Source organism: Ambystoma mexicanum, chromosome 6q, assembly GCF_040938575.1.
Source record: "Ambystoma mexicanum isolate Mex_15411 chromosome 6q, UKY_AmexF1_1, whole genome shotgun sequence".
Classification (NCBI taxonomy): Eukaryota; Metazoa; Chordata; class Amphibia; order Caudata; family Ambystomatidae; genus Ambystoma; species Ambystoma mexicanum.
In genome coordinates this window covers 457,797,004-457,822,687 of record NC_090937.1, presented here as the reverse complement: position 1 = coordinate 457,822,687, position 25,684 = coordinate 457,797,004, and the positions used below count along the sequence as shown (strand labels likewise).

Sequence of the window (25,684 nt, the reverse complement as noted above, 5' to 3'; positions counted from 1 at the left end):
CTTGTCAATATTCTTCAAGAACCTGCTTTCAATATCTGAGATTCCTATCATCTACAATTCCGAGAAGAACCCAAGGAAGGATTGGACTTGCCCAATCCCCTTAATACTACCTAGCAACAATTAAAATGTATAGATCTTAGTTTAGCTTTTCGTTAGCAAAATGTGTACCATTTTCCTCCACTTACTTGGGAAGTGTGCAGATAGGTGGCTTTGACAGTATAATTTCCTGGTTAATAAGCTCCTTTTCCAAATCTCCACCAGCCAAGCACCAGAGGTAATAAACCTCGTCGATGGATCTTTCTGAGAGGTAGTCATCGCTTTCACCTATCCATGACAAGAGATAAATGATAATTTACATATTTTCATTACAACTCCTCTGTTGAATAAAGAGCATTGGCTAAATTATAAATCAAATGCAGCACTTACTACATAACAATTGTCAAAGAGCTATTGCATCTTTATAATAAGTAGAACGATTTTGAGCTTCAAAATGATACAGCAAAAGTGGCATAATATATGTACAGGGTTATTCAAAAAGCACAAGGCGTTTGCATGAAAAGCCTCTTGGAGCGATCAGGAGTTTAGCCAAGGAGAGGCTGAAAGGATCAGGACAAAGAGAAAAGTGGGGTTTTTACCTTTCTCATAAACCGAAGATGGTCAGGTTCGGAGAAGGTTGTGGGTGGAAGTTTGCTTCCATGTCTGGATGCTAAAACAACAAAACCATTCCTGCCTAGTATACAAATCCAGAAGTAGAGGATCACTAAAGGACCTTTTCCACCAGAGAAGAGCCGTCCTACATGGTAGATAAAGACTTGTCTGTTTAAGCAAATGAATGTGGACTGAAAATTGCAACATTACATTTCATCAAGATTCCTCCTACATATCCCTCCTTGCTAACGTAATTAGGGTGTCAAACGGGCAAAAGAACAGTTACCTGTTATCCCATCAGTGCAGTTATTATACTGTAGCGAGACCATCAAAAGGGAACGGACACTTTGTTGTCTACCTGAATATGTACCTCTATAGCTGTTTGGACCCACCTTGGATTCGTGAAAGGCAAGAAGTATGCCCCAGTTGTAGAAACGTCTGCACTCTTAGCTCAAAGTCTCCTCTGCAAGCAACGTGAAGGCTGGGACACTGACAAGCTGCGAGGTCAAAGACTAATATTCAGCCCTGTTATGAACCCATGATCCGTGTCTTTGCCCTATGTGTCAGAGTCCTTTGTTTAACAATCATGCTGCCGTAACAACTTAGAATAACATATTAACGTTTTTTTTTAAAAAAGAAATATAGTGGCTTAGTAGAAAGAGCATTGTGGCAAACTACTCTGCTTTACCTAATGCTGGATGGTGGGGTCATCAAGGGGGCAGAGTAATGTCACACGCCAGGGAATGATGGGACCATGGCCAGCGTTGGTAGGATCGCTTCGCTAGCCCTGCCATGCCATGCCATGCGCACAGTGTAGGGGCTCGCCACATTACCACTCTAAACGTGCCTGCAGCAAAATCCATTAACTGCTGGAGTGAGCAGAGCCTAGAATGATTCCTTATGGGAATTCACGACAAACGTCAGAACCGGTGTTCATGAATTCCACATAAATCTACAGAGGAAAAGAGGGACCTGAACTAGAAACTCGAGAGGCAGTCACCAAGTCATCACACAAGGCCTGTACCCTCAAACATGTCAGAGCAGGTTATTAAAAAGTAAGAGGAAACACCTAAGAGCCAGAATTGAAGACCAGGATAAGGTGGATCCCAAAGAAGCTAGGGAACATGGGAACCAATCAGAGATTAGTTCTTAATCAGACCAATCCACAGCACTATAAGAGTCCAGGGCAGAGAAGTGAGTGGACACCGATGGTGGCATTTTAGGAAAGAGTAGGTGCAGCAAGTGACTCAAAGTGGGAGCAACCCTTAAGCCTGCTAGAAGCAGTTAAACCGCTGTAGAGTACCAATGCGAAAGGAAAGAAGATCAGCACTAGCCTGCTGAGCCCCCGGCATGAGTCAGGCACCAGTAGGAGAGAATCATAGCCTGGTGAGATTGAAGCCCAGGCAGGCGACCGCTGGATGATGGGTGATAACATCAGCCTGGCAAAGGGGGGGAAGAAACACTCCAGGTGAGCTCGGTGTAACACCCTGGCAAACGGGTGAGAGGGAATTGTTGCCAGTAAGGTATGCCTAAAGGCAAGGGTTAGTAAGAAGTGCTTGTTAGCAGGCCTGTGCAGACCTCATACCAGGGAATCTAGGAACGCGACCCATCAGGAGCATAAACAGGGTAGGGCCAGAGGATTCAAGCCCGCTCGAAAACGCTCAAAATGTTTAAATGCCCACTCAGCATTGGTGAGTGGGCATTTACAGATATGTCAGCAGGTGAACAGCAGTGAGGAGATGGCGGCTCTCCGGCTCTACTGCACATGTCAGAAACCAGGAAGCTTCTCCGTACTTCCTGTCTGTGTGGAGCATGGTAGCCAGAAGCCTGGAATGCAGCTGAGGTGGCTGTCACATTTTGAGTCTGGAGAGAAACAGGTACAGAAAAAAAACATGTGTGCGAGGATTGTATGCATGCGTGAATATGCTGGGGTGTCAGTGTAAGTGCACATGTATGAATAGTGGGTATAGGTGTGAATGAAAATGGGAATGAGACTGCAGTGTGAATGTTCTAGGCACTCATGTGAATGACAGAGATACGTTGTATTCATGTGTGACTGGTGGCTGAAAGAGTATAAAATGTGTACGAGGCGGAGTGCCGGGAAGCATTAGAGCATGGACAATTTCTTTAAAAAGTTGTCATAGTTGAGATAACGGAGGACTCCCCCACCCCTAAACCCCTGAGACCCCCCTTTGAATCCTTACTGGATTAGGAAACAAATTCAGAGCCAGTAGGGTCAGGTTGGTGTGGTTATTGGGCATTGTCAGTGCCAACAGTATTTTAATCCCTTTCCTCTTCCTAGCAGTGGTCGAAGTGTACGAAAAGTAGTAGTGGAACTATGTTCCCTGCTGGCCTGCACCCACTCCCCACCAACCCCATTGCCATGACCCCTCCCACACACAATACACCACCCCAAACACGTGCACCTGCTGTTTAAGGGAACGTCCAGTGCAGTGCACTGAAAGTGAAGGTTTCAACTTCTTCCTACACTTTTATTTTAAAACGAAACCATTCCGGAATGGTTTTGTTTTAAAATATAAGTATAGGAGCTGTAAAAGGTAATTTAAAAAAGTAGAGGAGCACCGCTCCCGACTGCTCCTGCTCACTTCAACCACTGCTTCCTAGGACCGTTTGGAGGAATAAGGAACCCACGGTAGTTAGATGGTATAGTCACCACCAATTCAGTGGGAATTTGGATCCACTCTGTCCCAGGGATCCAGTATTCTCAGGGTCTTTGCAGGATGTAACGGTTTCCTTCTATATTGGTTCTATGGCAAAGGAAGGCTTCTGGGCTCATTATTTTGAAACTGAGCCATTGATGGGTTGGAGGGTTCTGTGGTGGCTTTATTTCTAGAGGGACTTAAGATGACACAGCATTAAGGGTCACCTAATGGGAGCGAACCTCTTGTGGGTAAACTCAATTTCGGGCATAGCGAATCCCACTTCTAACACCATGTGTGACGACCGGCAAACAGAAGGGTCTCAGACTTTGGGTCTTTTTTTAAGAAAATGCTTTATTCAGCAGGTGTAACGAAACGAGTTTAAAAAACAAAGCAGTGTTCAAACATAAGTGACTTAAAAGTCCATCCCTGAATAAATAATGCAAACTTAAGGTACACTTTACCTATGAAGCAAGAAGGTGCCCAAAGTACTAAAACCCCTCAAATAAACTTGCCTGTCACAACTAAACCTTGAATTTAAGATAAAGGTTTCATGAATCAAATGTTCCGAAAAAGTGAGTTGTTAGAATAGCCAAATCAAATGGTGCAATGAAACAAATTAACTTAGTCCTTCCTTTAGGTAGAAAATTGTTGCGAGGAAAATATTGAACTTAAAGTCCTTCCCTAAAAGAACAAATTCCATCAAGTCAAGGAGGTCTTCTCTTAGGGTCTCCTCAAGCAGACAACCAACATGGCCAGTTACATGAAAACTCAAACTGGGACCTGTAGTTGTCTTACAGATGCAGGGCATCTTGGGTGAAGGATCAGCTGGGTCCTGTGGTTTGGCTCTTTGTCTCGGTCCTCTGGGTGATTCATCCAGCTCACTCCCTCACGCTCTTGGTTGTGTGGTATGTTGCCCCAAACTCCTGCTTATTTATTTCTCTTTCTATCTCTCTCTTTGCCCCTCACATCTTTAGGGGACCTGGCTTTGTGCCCCTCTGCTCTTTGTGGGTCCTGCTTCTGTCCTGGTCTCACTATCAAGGCATTGGCCTCTTTTCAGGCTTCAGAACATCCACCTTTCTGGTTTATGTGGTGTTGCAGGCGTACTTTCCTTCTTCCCCCTGGGTCAGACAGTTTCATCAGCCTCTTCTCAGGCAGGTCAGCTCTTCCACCTTTCTGGCTTATGTGGTGTTGCAGGGGTACTCTGCTTCTCCCCCTCAGTTAATTAGTTTCCTCCAGGTTCTTCAGTTCAGTTTCTAGACAGTCAGTGCTTCAGGGTACTCCTGGCTCCTTCACTCAAACAGCATCTCCTCCATCAGGATATAGCTCAACTTCCCTTCACTAGTGTCTGGAAAGAAGTACTGGGAACCTGTCCCTAATTTAGACAAGTTTAGAATGAACTGGCTCTGCTTTTAAAGCCAGACACCTCCTCATCCTGTTGGTTGCTTATTGGTGGGAAGCCCTGCTTACAGGATTGGGTGGCAGGGTGGTTCCATTCTGGTCCTCCTGTGTTAGGCTCTCTTTCTATTGGCCAGTTGAACTTTTGTTGTTTTAATCAGTTTACTTTCTTTTCTTTATTCTTTTTTTATTCTGTGATCCCTTTAAACATTACTTTTCAACTCCTTGGTTCTCAGGTTTTTGTTTTATTAATTTAGGTGCACCTTTATACCCCCACCCCCCCAAGTTCCTCTATGGGTATTTGAACCCAAGTCCTCCCACAGATTCTTTGGTGTTGCAAAGTTCCTGGACGTGTGCTGGCGCTGTCGAAGGGAAAGGCTATGGTCTTCCCTCCGAGGCCCTGCAGCACCTCTTGGTTGTCATCTCTCGTCCATTTCCATCCTGCAGAGCGGAGCATGCCACCGTCCCGGCTCCCGGTGCTTCAGCATAAGCATGCTGAGGGGTGGATGCCCTGCTGTTCCTCCACATGTTGCAAGCAGCGCCACTGCCGCTGCTGTCCCGCTTAAGCAGGCATCGCCTCCAGACCGTCCTCGGTAATTCTCTTGTGGGAATTGAGGCACCACGATTCACCAAAAGGCTTAATGCTATAGAAGTTTATCCAAACCCAACCCCAACGAAGTATCTGTTGATCAAAACAAAGATTTCTAACAGCAGTTCAAGTGTTCTAAGTGTTATGTCAGTTTCATTTCATCAGACCAGAAAATGCCATGGGCCTCTTGGGGATGTAGAAGGACTTTTTCACAGTTCTGGTCTTTTATTCACCCCTGGCACCTCGTAGTACAAATCACAGGACATCTTCCTTTGTGCTCCCCCTTGGCAGCTGCCCCTTCCCGGGACTTCACCTGGTCCTCTCCAGGACCCCACTAATCAGTCACGTTGTGAGGGATTTAGGAGTTCTGTTGGTGGGCATCTGGCAATTAAAACAGGATGACCAGTATCCTGGGGGGCACTAGTGCCCTAAATCTGGGATGGGCTATTTTGGCAGCTCAAGACCTCTGCCCAGACTCCTGTGGGTTTGTCCATCGAGACAGGAGCTACTCTGCCCGTGTTTGGCCACTCACATTCCTTTCTGGTTTCACAGGCCTACAACATGATACAATTAAGAATCATCTATTAGGCCTGAAGATCTCCTCGTCTAACTCTCTAGCTGGGAAAGGGGATGGGAGAAGTGTTTCGGGACTTGTTGCTATGATACGCTGCAGCTTTCAACGCAGCCTGTGGCAGACTAGGCCTTACTCTTAATATGGCGGTGCTTCAGTATTTCTCGCAGTGGGAATGGGGCATGGCTGCTACATTGGTAATTCTTGTTGCTTTATAACTATATTCTACCAACACACACATACATGCACCCTGTATCTAGGCTTACTTTAAGTTCCATAATCCCCTACTTATTTGCGCCACACACCCGTACTTCGTATATCTCGCACCACCCTTCACCCTACAGCCTCGCAACTTTGTTTATTCATGCACTTCATATATTTTCCTCAACCTGAATCGCTTGGGGGAAAGGGGAGAGGGGAGCTGGACATGCATCCCAACATACCTTAAAGTGCTTTAATTAGAAGATGTTCATCTAAGGTCCAGAAGAGAATAGGCTTCTGCCTGATAGTCACATGCCAAATCTGTTTTGACCTTCCTCTGGATCGTAACTTCCCCCACTAGTTCAAGGTTCAACTCACTTATGGTATTGGAAGTTACCAGATCAATGAAACCATTCAAATGAATGCCACTTGCCAACTACATTTTCTGACTTTTGAAGATACGTTTACACTTATCATCAATTCAATTCTTCTCTTTGCATTGAAGGAGGTCCTTGAAAACTGAAGCAGGTACAACGACCCCCTTCTTTTAAAAAGACTAAATTAGACGCAATGTAGCAAACCTGTGACCCATTTCAGCAGTACTGTATGTGGTCAAAGTCGTTGAATCAGTCATTACAGGACAACTGGCTGCTCACTTCAAGGGACGATATTTACAACAACATTTTCAATATGGTTTCCATCCTCAACAGGGCCCAAAAACCACCCTGATAAGCATCAGAAAAAAGCTGCTTCGTGTCAGAGACCAGGGTCTCGCTTTATAACTTACTTGATCTGAGAGCAACCTTTGACACATTGGATTATGCATCTTCTTCGCATCAGTTGAAGAATGTATTGGCAATCTAAGCCACACAGACGGTGCTTAAGAAGAGAAAATCGTAATTGTGTGCTGTGTTGGTCATTCACAGGCTGCCATCTGGTGAGGCTCCCCCAGCTCGCAGGTGTCTTTGGTGCTATTGTTCCCATGCCTCATCACCTCATATGCCCACAATCGCTCCACAAACACTCCATCAGAGTTGTTCACTGGTGTGCTGCACAGCGCTACTATAGCTGATGGAAACTAGTAGTCTGAGAACAATCTCACAGTATTCTCACAAAACGTAGTCACTCATCTGGCAGAATAAATTGTACTCAAGTCCACCAATTTCAAAACGGTCTCATTCAGATTGGTTAGCTTTGCACCCAAAGTCGCTTTTTTTCAATTTCACATAGCATCTCCAAAATAGCGCAGTTTGAGGAAGATAAGGAGTGAACGGAAATTGCATCAGCAGTAGTTCGGCTTCCTGTTATCCTGGTAAATCAATCTACCTGTAAAACCAATGAGCTCTCAAGCTCTCATTCACGATTCATTAGAAGGGCACTAGGTATAAATAAGCAAAGAACCCACAGCCTGCAGCACCACGGCCAAAGGCGTCATGACAGGCCTACCTAGAAGACATCCATTCACTGGAGTCGTTTTTAATCCCGAAATAAGCAGAGGGGTCCATCAAACTCCAGAGACCAACAGTCTCCTACCTGCAAGCTGCTGCCTGAATGATCACGTTCAGTACCGACATGCAGTGGCATCGCCAGGAATCAAATTTAGGAGGGGCACAGAGGGGGCCAAAGACAAAAGTAGGGGGGGCACAGACAAGAGTAAGGGGAGAACATGGTCACTGCTCATCTTAGGTGGGGGGGGGCACAGGCCCCCCACACCCCCCCTAGCGATGCCACTGCCGACATGGCAGCCTGTAGCCCTTGAACTGCTCCCTTGCACCACCATCAGTACTACCCAGGCCACCAAGCTCTCCGCACTCAGCACAAATGCCGCCCACTCTCACTGAGACATCCATTGAAATAGGGCAGGGGCTGCCAGAATGGCAGCAGTCAAAATAGCGCTGGTGCTGCGCGTTATATCATGACCTAGCAGGCTCGGGTGGCAGGGAATGAATGTGCCTTATTTCTTTATTTGTTGATCATTTGTAATGCGCCTATACAGAAGTGTTTCGAGGCGCAGGAGAAGGGTTTGGGGGGGTAGGAGGACAGGTAGGGGAAACGTAGTGATCCTAACAGGCCATGCGACATTCAGATAGTGCAGTTCTTATCGCTTTTTCTCTTCAGAGTTGCCAGGTCTAACACTGCACTGGTTCTACTTCCAATCAGGCCAGGACTAGTGTGGTAGTGCATCAAGGATCTGGGAAAACATCCATCACAAGTGATTTACTCACTATGGCAAGAGGCAATGGAGGAAATGGGCCATCTTCCTCCATGGCCAGGTCACACAGCCTTTCCTGTCATGGGTGTTGTGGCGAATCGTGGGAATTGGTTCCTTCACCCCAAGGGAGAGACCCCCCCTGTGAGACTAGGGAGGTGAGCCCGCTCCGCAACACTGTCCCTAGGGGTAGAGGCAAGTGGGATCTCATTGTGCGAGCCTCCCCCTTTGGGGACAAGGACTCCTGTTCCTGTGGGGAAGTCCCTGGAAAACATACCAACAATGCCTCTTTGCACATATCCTATGAAGACTTGTATGTAGAAAGCGCCAGTTTGTGCTTTTGTCAAATGGACACTATAAATGTTTCTATAAATTAAACATCCCATTTAACTAGGACGAGGAGGATGATGTGTGAAAGAGGAGAGCAGCCGCCTGACAGAGAGACTCAGACATACACCATGGAAGTCGCTATACTACATCACACGTGTGAGGGGAGGAGATTGGAGATAAGAGAAACCTGCGAGTTACAAACCAGCGGGAAAGCTGGTACAGAGGCGAAGTCGGACACGCAGTGTCCTGTGACCAGAGGAGTATGAGAAACAGAAGTAGGCACGCTGAGTCTTACCAAGAGGTGAACGAGAGAAGAAAAGTCTGACGCGGGGAATCCTGACAAGTTCCATGTCATTTCGCGGACCCCCTTTTTTCCGACAAGTGTTTTGCCGCAGGAGTTTTCGCCGAAAAAGTTAATTGAAATTTGTTTTACATTATTTTTGATTTTCGTTATTTCCCTTCCACCCAACCCTTTATTTAAGCTTTTGCACCCCCCCCCCCAACCCCCCAAAAAGATTTTGATGGACATTTTCAGCAAAACTCCCACGGCAAAACACGCGTCGGAAAAACGGGGATCGGCAAAAGGACGCAATACCGTCCTGACAATCATAGAGAGAGTGAGAGAAGGAAAGTAGTGGCGTGACCACGAAAATCTTGTGGCGGACCCGGTGGCCCAGAAACAACGTTGTGACCACCCCGCGACTAAAGACGTGGAACCTAATGGTAACGTAAATACCGAACAACCATCCTAGACTACGGCACGAAAGAAGAAGCATTGAAGAAACAGCAGAGACCAGTCCGGCGGAAGAGAGAGATGACTCGAGCGAGTAGAAGCCCCAGTGATGTTATCCCTAAGAACAACAGGTAATATGGAAAACTGGAGACCCGGAGGGGGACGGAGAATCATTATGGGACTAATCATACACGTCCAAGACAAGATAAAGAGACTAATATTGAAACCCTGGGGAGCGTAGCTGAAGAGCCATGCAGTAGGATGCGTTTTTGTGAAGCTCCAGCTGATCCAACACAATCCTTGGAATAATGGTGGCTATAGGCACCGTTTGTACACGTTGAAGGGATGCCTGTGTGCGTTAAGGTGCCGTGATTATAGCAGGCCAAACAGATAGTTTGCAAAAGGTCGATTGACTGACAATGAAGGAGAGTCAGCGGCACAACAGGAAAGTAAGGAGCCAAGATGGTGCACACCTCATAACAAAGGACTTCTGTGGAAGGTCGTCACTGCAGCACGGAGAGACGGGGAAAAAAAACAAATCACTGGATGCTGCTGGCAAGACGATAATGGCAAATGACCTGGCCTGCGACTGACGAACAGAGAATGCTCCCAATGCAAGAAGTTCGCCCAGGCGGGAGTAGCTTCGAGGAAGTAGGGAGCAGCATGGTGTCATGTCCTTTCGGAAACACTGAAGGAATGGCAGACCCAACATACTGAAGTCGAGACAGAATAGTTTGCCTGCGTCAGTAGAGCGGTGTATGGCTGTGGAGGACATAAGGAGCGCCGCACTGATGCATGGTATGTTGTGGCACCTAGGAGAGGATCGAGACCGGCTTGCAGCGATACGGCACCAGAGGAAAGAAGAGTAACTAAGCGAGCAGAGCCCAGACAGGCAGCGACTAACAAAGGAAGTTTCCGAATAGGAAGTAGCGTTGTAACCAACTTTGGACAGCCCCCGCCGCAATCTTAAACGGTGTAGCGGGGGAGAGGCGAGGCAAACATTAACTTTAGGTAGCATACGCGGTTTCCACAGTGGTCTGCTTCTGCATGCAGAATGCCGCTCATACACAGAGCAAGTAGCCGTGGTAGCAGCTCCCATCACGGTCCACCTCACAGAGCTGATCAAACAAAAATGCGTCGGGCCGTGTTGAAGCGGAATACAAGACTAATCATGTTCCAGGCTCCAATGCGGTCTGCTCCAAAGCAGTACACTAAGCCGTGCAAGGCAACATAAGTGCGGTATCCAGTGCGGTCTGGCAGGCGCTGCCTGTCATTGTAATTAGCAGATACTGCAGTTCGTACAATAGACTGCATTTAGGTTTCCACTATGGTCCGCTCTAGCACAATAGGCACGGCCCGTGATACAGGTGAATAAAGGTATTGCAGGACTCCACGGAGGGCAGGTCAGCGTTACCCCCCCCCCCGAACGAAGAGTGCAGCTGCACAAAATGTGAGCGGGGCCAGCCCACATTGTGGAGTGGGAACGCTAAAGCACCGAGTGCAGAAGGTGGGCGAGATTCATGGAGGGCCGCCCAAGGCCCAAGTGAGCAGCAGTTGGAGTGGAGGAAGGTCTAGACACAGAGGATAACTGTCAAGAGGCAACAGGCGGAAGAAGAAACGCATGGCACACCTGGGATAAAGTGAGATAGGAGTTACAACATCAGCTCCAGCCCTTGCACCGAAATTATAAACAGCGCGCCAGCACTAAGCAGCTGTGCAACACTGGCAGGAGGTCTGAATAAATCAAAACAAGGCTGGTAGACACGAGGCCCTGCGTGGCAGACAGGAATAGCATGACTCAGGAGACAGGGGGGTTGACACCCTGCAAGGACCAGAGCTACGCACTGGAGGAGCAAGTTGGGAGTCACCGACATAACCTTGTGCTATGCACTTTGGGGCGTAGACAATGCAAGTTTACCCCGGTGCAACTGGACACAGGCTGGCACGTGGTTGCTTACCCTGGTGCAAACCATCATCCCTGACGTCAACGCCTTGCAACCCATACTGCGTTATATAACAACAGAGGGCCCTAAGCAGCCATAAGCCCTACGGGTAACGGGAAGTAAGAGTCATAATTGTGACAAAGTCCCAGCACGAAAGCCACTTGGGCACGCAGGGTTACAAGACCTGGATGCTACCCTAGGATTGGGATAAAAGGGTACGCAACAAAAGGAGCACAACACCAGGGAACTGGGGTCCATTTACCGAAGGATTGTGTGCAGTGGAAACCTTGGCAGGGAGTCATTGTGAAGTACCGGACACTGCAGAAGAACTGAGGCCATTGCTTCTAAGCCCCAGAAAAGTAAGGCTATGCAGCAGACGATGGACACTTTTACCAAGCCCGCCTCAACGGCCAAAACCACTGCTGCAAAGGCGCCCCAACCAGAGTCGACGCTCGCAAGAGGGGATAAACAGATCCTAGAGGCCATAGCATCCCTGAAGGAATCTCTCAAAGCCAAAATTGATGTCATCAATATAGACGTGAACCTGTTGAGACAAGACGTGAGGGCACTGGCTGAATGCACAAGTGCACTGGAAAAGACAATTGCAGAAAATATGAGTGACCTTAAAGACACTTCAAGATGTCAGGGTGCTGCAACAACATGTGCGTAATCTAGAAGACGGGGCCGAAGATGCAGAAGGCAGGGATCAGTGCAATAACGTGCAAATTATTGGGCTCCCAGAAGGAGAAGAAGGAGGTAACCCGACGGAATACATCTGAGTCCCTGCTACAGCAAGAAATCGACCCCGGCACCCTCACGCAGGGATTCACCGAAGAAAGAGCACATCGATCATTGGTGAGGAAACTACCACCAGGAGCTCCACCGAGGCCAATAATAGCCCAGATACTGAACTATCGTGAATGGGAGAAGATCTGGGAGTAAAGGTGCCGGGGGGACGATCCAACAAGCATCAGCCATGATAACAGTTTATCCGGACTACACCCTTCAAGTGCAGAAGCTACGGATGAACTATACAGGGGCCAAAAGGAGATGAGTGTCGAACCTGAAATACATGTTGTATCCGGCAAAACTGAAGGTGCTTACATAAAGCTTGTTCCATTTTCTTTGAAAACCCAGAACAACACCACAAATGGATGGACATGCAGAATTTGCTAACCGGAACGGACGCTGGTCCGAGTCACGACGAGTATGATTACGCTGCGGACTAGGAACATATGACGATGATAATAGTAAACCCTTTCAGATGGAAGCTACAAGAGATGTGATAACTAATGCAGGAGCCTGCAATGTGGTGCTTATTCAAGTGTGCACCACGCGGTAGCACCTACCCCCAGGGACGGTGTTGTTTGTACAGATCCTAGAGGTTATGTATCCGCCTACTGCGCCCACGCACCAGGACATTCCCCTGGAGCAACGGCGAGAAGTGGTGATGTCTGAGCACAAGGTATTGAGCTGGGCAATTGTTGGGAGGGAAGGATAAGGGAGTTGAGGTAGTTAGTTGAGTGTTTGCCTACGAATCCACGCTCTATATATTGTACTTGAACTTGAATGCCGGACTGTTGAAACGCGTCAGAAATTTCAAATGTGATGGGAGAACTCAAGAGTCGTGTCCTGGAATGTCAGAGGCCTTAACAGTTATATTAAACAGAATAGAGTTATGGCGTACCTAAGGAGTCAGAAAATTGATATTTCACTCCTACAGGAGACTCATCTCACGAAAGCAAGGCAGACTGCATTGGCTAAAAAGTGTAGATGTACCACGCTGGGCTCGCTATACTTTGGTTATGCCAGGGGTGTGCTAATATGGGTGGCACCGTCAGTTCCTTTGAAGGTGTTTGTTCAAGACAAAGAAGGCAGGATGTTTGGGTTGCGAGGTCGGGTGGAACATAGGGAATTTTGTATTATCAATACATATGCAACAAACCAAGAGACGGCAGCTTACTTTCGCACGTTGTATCCATTAATAAGTCTGTACATAGACATAGATGGCACACTGATTTGGGGTGGATATTTTAATTGCACGGTGAATCCTATACTGGATAGGTCGGATCAGAAATACATGTAACCTGCCCCGTCGGCCAAATTCCTATGCGCATTGTTGCAATAATTTCAGCTCGTGGACATCTGGCAGACTCTGCACCTGCAGGCCTGAGGTTATTCACATTATGCAGCTTCCCAAGACCTGTATAACAGGTTAGATTATGGCCCTCATTACAAGTCAGGCGTTAAGGGTTTAACGGCGCCGTCGGCGCAGTTAACCCTTAACGCCTGATTAAGAGGTCCCGGGTTTTAACGCCCGCTTTTTGCAGGCGTTAAAACCCATGCCGCAAAGTGACCTTGGTGCTAAGTACGGTGATGCAATTTGCAGCACCGTACTTAGCGCCTTTCCCCATTCCCATTATGCCCTATGGGGCAGGAATGGGGAAGGGCAAATGGTGAATGGGGAATTACTGCCCCACTCACCTTGGAATGGGGCGGTAATTCCGCCATCCACCGTGCCTGAGTCCGGCATGGACCATGGTGCTAATAGCACCATGGTCCACCGCCTGACTCATAATGAGGGCCTATATCTTCACGGGCGAAGATTTCCTAAGGGAATTCACGGGGCGGAATATAAGGCACGAGTGTTGTCGGATCACGCCCCTCTGGTGGTTACTTGGCAGGCCCCCCCTCCCCCCCCCCCCCGAGGGAGCGTATCCCGACATGGAGACTTCACAGCAAGTCCCTTCAAGAAGAGGAGTTCCGCAAACATTTATAAACAGGGGTGCCGGAGTACTTTACACATAATACGGGAAGTGTGGAGTCAGCAGGCACGTTATGGGAGGCTTTCAAGCTGGTGATTAGAGGGACGGCAATCGCTAAGGTGAACAGGGTTCAGGCAGCAATAGATAACGACTTACGCAAGGCCAAAGCTAAACTAGAAGCCATAAACGGTCAAAGTGACCTCCCTAGAGGTCACCCTACAGCAGGAGTGTTTAGTATACTGTAATAGACTTGGGAAACTGAGTTATAGAAAATATGTGGAACGTCACCACGCTGAGGGGGATAAACCAGGGCGCCTGTTAGCCTGGTTCTACAAGAGCGAGACGGAGCAGAGTGTGATTCGAGCAATTGAGGCAAGGGATGGAGAGCTTTGTGAGACGCAACAGGGCATAAATAATTGTTTCTGTGAGTTCTTTAAGACATTGTATGAGGAGACGTCGGACACCCGAGAGTCGGAGATAGAAGAGGCTTTGGAGCAGATAGATCTCCCAAAGCTACACTCGGAAGATGAGGACAAGTTGCAAGCCCCCATGACTAAAGAAGAGCTGCAACATACCATAAGAGGGTTGCCGAACGGCAAGGATCCAGGGCCGGATGGTCTGCCCAGTGAGTTTGTTGCAGAAATCATAGGAATCCCTAGATAAGGGCATTTTGCCACAGTCATTGCAGGAGTCCATTATAGTTCCATTGCTAAAGCCAAACAAATCTGATACCGAATGCGGCTCTTACAGACCACTCTCGCTGCTTAATCAAGATGGTAAAATACTGACGGCTCTAATGGTTAATAGGCTGAAACCCACGATACATAAACTGGTACACTCAGACCAGTCTGGATACGTCCAACATAGAAATTACCCATGCAACCTAGGACGATTGCACCATATAATAGACCAGACCCAAGACAGCGCCCAGCCTATGGTGGTAGCCTCGTTTGTCGCAGTCAAAGCCTTTGATTCGGTCAGATGTCCATGTTTACTTGCGGTTTTGAAAGGTTTTGGTAAAGGCCCCACATATATTAGATGGGTAAAGTTACTATACAGCAACCTGGTGGCTAGGGTGAAGACGGACACCACGATATCAGAACAATGGGAGTTAAGTAAGGGAACCAGACAGGGCTGTCCTTGGTCTCAGATGTTGTTTATACTGGTCTTAGAGGCGCTGGCGGTATACCTGCGGAAAGAGTATTATGAGGCCAGCATTAACATACGGGGTAACACACCTGATCTTCCTATATGCGAACGATATGCTCCTCTATCTACAGCAACCGGAGACCAATTTACAATACATACTGGATGTGCTGGAGCGTTACGCAGGCTTGTCAGGGATCACGACGAATCCACAGAAGTCCAGTTTATTCCCTCTAGCTGGGTACAGTAGGAGTCCCCGGCAAGCGTTACCGGTATTACCCATTAAATGGGAAACAGTAACATTAAGATACCAAGCAGAACACTGTGCAGGCGGTCAATAAATAAAATGGAGAACTCTTTGAAATTCTGGGCCAAACTGCCGCTCTCACTAATGGCGAGGGCTGCGTTGTTGAAAATGGTGGTGCTCCCAAGGCTGCTGCATTATTTTACCAATGTCCCATACAATATACCCAGAGTCTTTTTCAAGAGGCTGAATGCCATTTGCCGAAGCTTCCTATGGCATAATTTGAGGTGTAGGCTAGCGCTAGAAAGACTGCAAAGGCCATACGAACAAGGAGGGATAAAAGTGCCGGACTTCGAAAGGTATTTTGTGGCGTGCCAGCTTTTGCAACGTATTGGTTATCTGATGAACAGACTCAAGATACAGAATTGCTACAACTAACCCTGTTCTTCATGAGGGAGATGGTGTGGAACAAAGTTCCACGAGTTCCTAGGCCTCCTTTGCTGGTGAAACTAAGCATTGTGATGTGGCAAAGGGCCTGCCACTTTCTGTGCAAAGATGCACCTTATTAACCACAAATACCCCTCGTGACCTTCAGGAGTGAGGATACTCCGCTTAGGCTGAAAATACAGAAATACTGGGAGCCTAGAGGGGTGGTTAGGCTTGGAGATATATTGACAGAAGAAACACTGAAGACCTTTAGTGAGATAGCTGCAGAATCAGGAGTTAGTGCAGTGCAAAATATAACCCACGCCTCACTTCTACATGGGCTAAAACTGAAATGGCCAGCAGCGGGTGGAGTTTTGGTTGAGGACCAAACTATAGAAACCCTATATGATATCTCTGAAGGGGGACAGGTGGCATCAAGATTATATGAGACTCTGATGTTAAAGCCAAATGACTATCTGATACTGATTAAGCAACGTTGGGAAGCAGACTTAGGGGAGCAATTGTCAGACAAAGCTTGGAGTAGGATCATGGATATCACAAGAGTGACCAGAAACGTAAAACTACAGTTGATCCAATTATATGTTACCCACAGAGCATATTTAATGCCGGAAAGAATTGCAAAATTTAGCACAGAAACAACACAAACTTGTTCAAAATGTGGCTTGGTCAAAGCAGACCCGATACATATGTTCTGGGAGTGTGCTGAAATACGCTGATATTGGGAAGAAATATCCCAAACGTTAAACAAGATTGACCCATCGGTAAATTTAGTCACTCCCAAGGCGTGCCTACTAGGTAGTTTCCCAAGACTTAAGCAGACAAGACACATTAGAAAATTGCCAGATTTAGCATACATTTTAGCGAAACATAGGATTGTAATGGGGTGGAAGGCACATAAAGGCCCAGCGACAAATGCATGGTTAAGAGACCTCCAGAAATGGGCACTGGCAGAGACGGCTGTATGGCAACAGGCACCCCAAAAAGGCCAGGAGGAATAAAACATGAATCTGATGGCTTGGAAACATATGATACACGAACTAGCGCTCTCTTTACAGGAGGACACACAGGCACAGATACATGCACCATCACAAATAGCGGTATGAGATCTTGGTGAGGAGTTCAAGCAGATTAACAAGGATCACGGGAAGATATAAAAGGTGGAATAAATTGGGGGCGGGGGAAGGTGGGACTGTCGGACAGATGAATAATGTGATGTGTCATCAGATAATGTTGATCAAGTCTGTTTGTTATGGTGTATTCAAATTAAGTTAAAAAAAAAATATTGAAACCCAGAGGAGTGAATGAGAATAGTTTGGGACCAATAATACTCGTCCCAGTCAAAGTAAAGGGATTATAATATTTAAACCTCAAGAAGTAAATGAGGATCAGCATTGGAATGCTCATACTCACATCAGACAGGACCAAGAAAGTATAATCAAAGAAGAGAGTAAAGTTATATGTGATAAGCAGGAGGATACAGCTGGATCAGAATATATGTCCAAAGACAGATATAAAAAAGGGATAAAATATTGTGAACTGTATGAAAAGGAAGAGAATTATAAATGTTGGATATCTTTACCTTGGCAAGAAAGGAGAACAACTCCCTGTAGAGAGACCCAAGAGGAGAGTAATAATGTAATCAGAGAACACTATCCTGAGAGGAAAGAAACAAAAGTCCAATAAACTATTGAACGAGTTCTGTGAGCTGATCAAAACAGTCAGCAGAGACCATATGAGAATCAGCTAATGAATAGAAGTTGGTGAAAGCCAAAGTCCAGGAGAAGGGAGTCATTCTCCTGTCTTTGTTATAGTAATGGTAGGGTTAGTGTTGGACAGTGGACAGAGACTGTTAAGACATTCACTGATGACTGACGAGCAGCTTAGTTTTGTTAGATGGAGACGCCTTCTAGCATAGGGAGAGGAAGGCACGTTTTATTTTCATTAATAAAAAAACTACAGTGAAATGGCTTATCAGAGTCTGCATCCTCCTCCTGACCCACCACATATGGTGTCAGAAGTGGGATCGGTACCAACTGATAAAAGTTGGGGACCCGTACTATTTACCAAATTGAATCTCAAGGCCAAATCCCCCATGGTAGCTGCAGCAGAAAAAAATTGGCTTTGACCTACAAAGTACTACTGAGATCCTAATACCCCCAGGAGAAAGATGGCTAATGCCCACTGGTCTTACCCGAAGCTGTCCAAATGGGACATACATAAGACTAGGAGAAACGTGCTTGGAGACATGGGTCAAATGGGATGGCAGGGATTATTGATCCAGATCATAGGGGTGATATTAAAGTCCTCCTACACAATCACAGGAATAATCCCTATACAGGGAAATAAGGGCAAAGTTTAGCCCAAGGGATACTGGAAAAAGCCTTGTTGTCATTTGCCCAAGAGGTAAGCACCCAAGATGAAAGACAGAAGGAGGCTCATATGGGTTTGGGGAAGCAGATCTACCTGGGAATGAGAAAACTCCCCAAGAGAGGTTGTCCTCCTTCCTGATCTTGCAATCGCCCAAAGGAATGACACGATCCTTACAGAGGCCTTTGCAAAAGTAGTGACAGAAGGAGGACGAAACCAGGTTGGTCCCTTCTTCTTAAACAAAGGACTACTGTATTAGGGCGACAACCCCAAAGGAAGTATCTCGTACCCAACTAGTGGTCCCATGAAGCCACAGAAAGGTGTAATTAGAACTAGCCAACTCCAATTTGACTGTAGCACATCAAGGAGTCAAAGACTCAAAGCCAGATAACCCCAACATTCTATTGGCCAGGGGTATTTTTTGCAAATGTGAAGAACTTCGTATTGACATGTGAGAGCCATCACAAAACAGCCACCACCTGGTTCCCACCATTCCCCTACCCATAACTGACGTCCCATTTTCAAGGATAGCCAAAGACATAGTAGGACCATTAGAGACATCCAAACTGGGAAATGTCTCATCTTAGTAATAGTGGACTACGCCACCGGTTATCCAGAAGCTTTCCCTTTGCGGAATAATACCATGCAACAGATGTTCAAGCATTTACTACCTTTCCTTTTGAGAGTAGGATTTCCAAAAGAGATCCTCACGGATCAGGGTACCACCTTTATGGCACGCTTAATGCACAAGGTGAACAAGATGCTTAACATTAAAACACTACGAACATCAGTGTATAAGCCACAAACCAATGGTTTAGTTGAGCATTTCAACCAGACCCTAAAAAGGATACAACGTAAGTAGGTAGAGGCTGATGGAAAAGATTGGGATGTGATGATCCCATAGACTTTATTTGCAGCCAGGAAGACCCCTCAAGCTTGCCTGGGATATTCCCTGTTTGAACGTCTATATGGGAGGGAACCCAGAGACGTATTGGATATGTTGAGGGAGACATGGGAAGAAAGAAGAGGACATGCACATTCTCAGTGGGAAAATCAGTCCTTGTTCTCCTACCCACTTCCGAGAACAAGATGGCGTGCAAATGGTTTGCACACTATAACATACTATAAAAAAGGCCACTGAATTATCTTATATCGCAGCCAGACCAGAGACAGAAGACCCATGTATATCACATTAATCTACTCAAGTGGAGTGGAGAGTGGATCAGAGCGAAAGCAACAGAGTCACTATGGCTGACCTCCTTCTAGACCCCGATAAAGAAAAGGCCCTCGTGTCCCCAGAACTGTCACCTTCCCAACAGGCAAACCTCAGGGATTTAATAGCTCAATTTCCTGAGGTATTTGCAGAAGAACCAGGTACGGTTACACATTGTTTTCATTGTATTAGGACCCCACCAGGAAAAACTATTAACTTGAACCCTTATTGAATACCTGAGGCTAGGAAGAAAATAATTGAAAAAGAGGTCTAAGAGATGCTTAGAGCCGACATTATTGAACCATCCGAAAGTCACTGGTCCTCCCCCATTGTATTGGTTGCAAAGCCAGAACAATTGTGGCTGTTTTGCATTGATTTGATAAAGCTAAAATCTATATTTGATCATTACCCTATGCCCCCGATCGATGATCTAATTGAAAAACTGGGCACAGCTAAATACTTAGTAACTATAGACTTAACTAAAGGCTACTGAATCCAACAGTCCAAGAGGAAACAGCCTTTTCCACACCAGCCTTTTCCACACCCCCTTAACCCCCAAGGCCTGTTCCAGTTTAATATTTGACCTTTTGGTCTTCTTACTTAGAGCATCTACCACATTCCAACACCACATGGACAGATTATTAAAACAGTATACAACATTTTGTGGGGCATATTTGGACATCGTAGTACAGAGCCATAGTTGACAGACCATATATACCATCTATATGAGATTACCGAGCTTTGAGGAGATATGGACTAACTGCCAACCCCTGAATATGTCACCTGGCACAATCAGCAGTTACATATCTATGCTTCTTTGTGGGAAACGGCCTGATTCGGCCACAGAATGAAAACGTCAAAACAGTCCAACAAACCCCAACACCAAAGACTAAGAAGGAACTTTGCGCTTTTCTTCGGCTAACCGGCTACTATTGTAGGTTTATACCAAATTATTCTAGTATATTTGCCAACATTACAGATAAGCTAAAGCATGCACAGCCTCCGAAACTCCTGTGGAGTAAGGAAGGCCAAGTGAGTTGCAATGGCCAAAACAGCATCCTTTGTAACAAACATAGTTTGAAGATGTCAGACTTCAATAGAGATTTCATTCTGCAAACAGACACTTCCAAAACATGATTGAGTGCAGTACTCTGCCAGGAACACGATGGCATATAGCATCGAGTGTTGTATGGCAGTGCTGTTTCCTAATGAGCAATCCGATGCGACTGGCTGTCAAGTGGGCCGTCACTCATTTGAGATACTATTTAACTGGCAGAAAATGCATACTACTTATGGATCATTCAACCCTTAACATAAATAAGTCGAAGGAAAGACACCGTCAGAATCATGAGGTGGTTCTTGGATTTGCAACTGTTCGGTTTTACAGTTGAACATCGAAAGGGACAAGAACATGGAAATGTGGAATTCCTAAGTCGGTTTCCAATCAATGGAGATGGGGAAGCCAGAGAAATAAGGGGAAAGGTATGTGACGAATCGCAGGAATTGGTCCCTTCTGCCCAAGGGGGTGCCCTCCCCTGTGAGGCTTACAAGGTGAGCCTGCTCTGCAACACCCGCCCTAGCAGTAAAATTAAGTGCAACCTCAGTGGGAAAGACTCCCCCTTTGGAAACAAGGACTCCCGTTCCTCTGAGGAACTCCCTAGAAAACATCCCAACAATACCTCTTTGAACATATCCTATGAAGACTAGTAGGGAGAAAGTGCCAGTATGTGTTATTGTCAAATGGAAACTGTAAATGTTTCTTTAAATGAAACATTGCATTTAACTGGGATGAGGAGAATGATGTGAAGAGGAGGAGAGAAGCGTCTGACAGAGAGAGACACAGACATATGCCGGGAAAGTTGCTCAACTACGTCGCACATGAGAGGGTAGGAGATGGGTGAAGAGAGAAAACCTGTGAGTTACAAACCAGCGAGATAGCTGGTACATAGGCAAAGTTGGACATGCAGCGTCCTGTGACCAGAGAGAATGAGAAAAAGAAGTAGACGTACTGTCTCTTATAAAGAGGCAAACGAGAAGAAATGTCAGATGCAGGGCATCCTGACAATCGGAGAAGTGGTGGGGTGACCATGAAAATCTTGTGGTGGACTCGGTGGTCCAGAAACAATGGCAAGATCACTTTGCAACTGAAGATGCAGAACCTAACAGTAACAGAAATACCGAACGACCATCCTGCACGTCGGCAGAAAGGAAGAAGCATTGAAGGAACAGCAGAGACCAGCCAGGCAGAAGAGAGCCAACCTGACCGAGTAGAAGCCCTGGTGACGTTATCCCCAAGGACAACAGGTAATAGGGAAAGCAGGAGGGGGACCCAAGATGATACCCCCAGTAGGGGGACGGAAAATCGTTATGGGACTAATCATACTCGTCCCACATCAGTCAGGACAAAGAAAGGATAATCAAAGAAAAGAGTAAAGCTATAAGTGAAAAGCATGAGGATTCAGCTGGATCAGAATATATGTCCAAAGACAGATATCAAAAAGGGATCAAATATTGTCAACTGTATAAAGAGGAAGAAAATACAAAAGAAGAGATTTACAAATATTGGACAACTTTACCTTGGGAAGAGTGGAAATCAAACCTGTAAAAAGAACCAAGAGGAGAGAAATAAAGTAGCAGAGAACACTATCCTAAGGAGAAAGAAACAAAAGCCCAATAAAGTATTGAACAAATTGTGTAAGCGGATCAAAACAATCAGCAGAGACGATCTGAGAATCACCTATTGAATAAACGTGGTTGAAAGCCAAAGGCCAGGAGAAGGGAGTTATTCTCCTGTCTTTATTTGTTATTGTAGTGGTAAGGTCAGTTAAGGTTCGTTTTGGACAGTTTCTGGTAAGACATTCACTGACGACTGACTAGCAGCTTAGTTTTGTAAGATAGGGACGCCTTATAGCATAGGCAGAGATAGGCATGTTTCCTTTTCTTTAATAACAGTGAAATATGGCCCATCAGAGTCTGTGTCCTTCTTCTGACCTGCTGCAGTGTCCTTATCTATCTTTTTGGCCTTATCTAACCTGGACCTTATCTTCATGATAGTCTTGAGACAGACTGCCTTTGAGTTTCACCATTCTCACAATGTAGAGAAGGCTTTGTGTACCTGTAGCAACTCAAATGGTGTAAAATCCGTCACACTGTGAAGGGGGTCCTATTGACCGCAAGATGTCTAGCATATCTTCACACACACCATATTTCCAATATCTGACTCACTGTATATAGTCTTCATTAAGACTGTTTGTGGGTTCAGCCAGGCAGGCATTACGTTGGGGATGATAGAACCAGGTGGATTTTTGCTTAATGCTGAACTGCCTCACGAAATCCTGCATTACTTCAGAGACAAATTGAACACATTTATCTTTCACAATTTAAGCAGGGAATATTTCTCTCATGAACAGACGCTTAGAAAAGTTAATTACCATGGATGTGCTAGCTTGCCTGACAAACTGGACCCATTAACTGTAGTTGTCTACGTGGACCATTTCAGATGCTCCCATCTTAAATTGGTTGCATCCTTTTTGACTAATCACACCCGCCAGGTGCAATTCAGTCTGTCTATGCGCCCTTCCACCACATTCTGGGGTGATACATGGGTCGTCTCTTGCTTGGAGCTTGCTTTACATTTACATGGCCCTTCTTGCGGACATCAGATTCTGAGCAGCTACAAGATAGGCTTCCAGATGTATGCTAATGGCATTCAATATTCATTAAGATGAGCAGATGGAATGTTCACCTGCTGGCTTTGGTAAGCCATTGTATTGTATTGTATTGTGAGAGAAATGGTTTGGTTTATATTGCACTGCAGAGAATGGGGGAAGCTGGAGTTCTGCTTGCTAATGGTCACCAAACCAAGTAGAATCAACAGCAGGCCACCATCAAGATATCTAATTCAACATTTTTATTCAGAATATTTACAGGAGATGGGCCAAATAAGTAATGGGGAATAACTAAAACAGGAACAGCTGCATGCCTTCTTCTTTGGTTATACAGCTTGTGGATCAATAAGTTTCAACCTGGACTCCCTTCCTGGAAGTTAGTGGGTTCACAGTCACTTATGGTTCAGAGGTTTTAAGGGCCCAACACTTCTTTCTAAACTCCTCGACCCTCAGGCTCGGGTTATCTGTTGCGTGTACTCAAAACTGTGGGAGATTCTCTACTGGGTTTTCCCAGTCCAACTGCCCTTCAAGCTAAGTCATGCAAGCAGCTGAGGTTTGGTTAAGAATAGCAAACACCCAGAACTTCCACCACGTTGTTGCTATTTTAGTCGTCTTTGTTTCTTGATCGCCACCTCCCTGTTCCCCAAGGTCAAGCCCCATTCTCATCTACAACCTCGACAAGTCTCAACAATCTCCTTTTCTTTCCTTCCCTTTCTCGTACTTCCTCCACCTCCTCAACAATTTGCCATATGTGCAAACCTCCACCCATCCCTGGATCCCCTGAATGGGTGTAGGGTTTGCCACCTCCTGACTATATCCTCCGGCCTTCTTTTCTTTCTTCCAGACATTCTCCACGCCTCCTCTCCAGCAATGAGGAAAACCACAAGTGCACAAAATATGTGTCGGCCTAAGCACAATCAACAATGGTCAAGTGCAGACATTACGGTTACCAAAATGATGGCTCTATACCATCATTTATTCACACCAAGTGTTGAAGCTTGAGTTTGGAAACACTTTTTAAAAAAAATGTTTTTAGTACAGAAGGTAAAGATGCAGCACGAACACAAACGTCACAACATAAGAAAAACAGAAAATTAGAGAAAAGACTTAAGAGGTTACACTGCGCAACTTTTTTTTTTAAATGTCTACTTTATTGAGTTTTTCAAAATCATAACAAAAACAGGGTTGAACAAACAGTTAACCTCTCAGAAATTATTCGGCAAATCAAGAATGTGGAACTTTGACATCCTAACTAAGTATGTAAAATGTTCAGAGCCCTTCCCTCCACTCCCTCTCTCCCCACACCCTGAACCCCCACCCTCCCACCTCAACCGCCTTCCTAATCCGACTGGCTCTTCCCTTTTTAGCCCCAAACTTTATCGCTCACAATCTTCCTGGTACAGTTTAATCACATTTCGATTCCAGTTCGATAATGGTTTCTCCTCGTCCTCAGTGGTCAGGAAGCCATCCTTCCCCACTTTGCCCTACTCCCCACCAGTTCCTCTTCAGCCCTGGTGAATATATTCAGAACATAAGTCTGACCATTCCATTTCTATCGACCTGGGGTCCACATGTAGTACCGCTGTTATGCGTTCCATTACATATATATTCTGGGCTATGTTAATCCACTGGTTTTTCCCAGGCAGCTGTGTTCTCTTCCAGTGTGCTGCCTGGCACGCCCTTCCCTCCAGGAGAAGACTGTGAACCATTTTCGGCAGCCTAATTTATTCTCCATCACATTCCTCCAACCCAAAGAGCAGCAGCATAGGTGCTTTCACTCTAGTAACGGCATCCAGATCCCTGATCCAGTACAACACCTCGCCCCAGTAGGACTGCACCACAGAGCATACCCACCACATAAGCCAATAGCCGGCTCTTGATCCACACTTGTGCCAACACAACCTGCTCATATTGTGATACATTCTTGAAAGCCTAACGGGGTTGTACTGCCATCTGTGCAATAGCTTGATGGCGTGTAGCTTATACCGACAAGAAATTGACATCTTGAAGGCCCTGCGAAACATCTTTTGCCACGTTTATTGGTCCATGTCATGCCCCATGTCCCCTTCCCATTTTTGCCTCAGCCTATCCAGGGTCCCCTTCCTCGTCTCCACAAAGGCCCCATACAGTGCCTCTGATCAATCCCCTGGACTCCGTTATTGTATCCAGGAGTTTCTCGAAGGGCGCAAGTTTCCTCTTAGTCTTCAATACTTCCCTGGCCAGAACCCCCTTCAGCTGTAAATATGAGAAAACAGATAGTGTACCTACCCCCCAAGGGCCTCTTCCTGCTCCAGTACCGTGATGAACCTCCCGCCTTTCCACATTTGTCTGATCATTTCCAAACCTGCCTCGTACCATGCCTGGAACCTGGAAAGACCCAAGAGTTTGTCCCTAACTCTCGGCACCCATAGTTGTCCCAAGGGTGAGGGCCAGGATGTGACCCTGCTCATCCCTGTCCCCGGTCGCCAGATACTCCAAATAGTGCCTAGGATTGGGTGCTCACGTGTCCTGCAGAGTAACCTTGCCCTGGGCACCCACAGCCACTCTCCCAC

General features: G+C 46.2%; 1 protein-coding gene across 11 annotated transcripts in view; it reads right to left on the bottom strand.

Moving 5' to 3' along the window:
- TBCK (TBC1 domain containing kinase) overlaps positions 1 to 25,684 on the bottom strand; it is a 2,754,978-nt gene that overhangs the window by 1,666,032 nt on the left and 1,063,262 nt on the right. For all 11 annotated transcript variants that reach the window (XM_069630931.1, XM_069630933.1, XM_069630936.1 and 8 more), the window contains one exon: positions 186 to 324. In XM_069630931.1, coding sequence (XP_069487032.1) covers positions 186 to 324 — 139 coding nt within the window. The remainder of the gene's footprint in view (positions 1 to 185; positions 325 to 25,684) is intronic.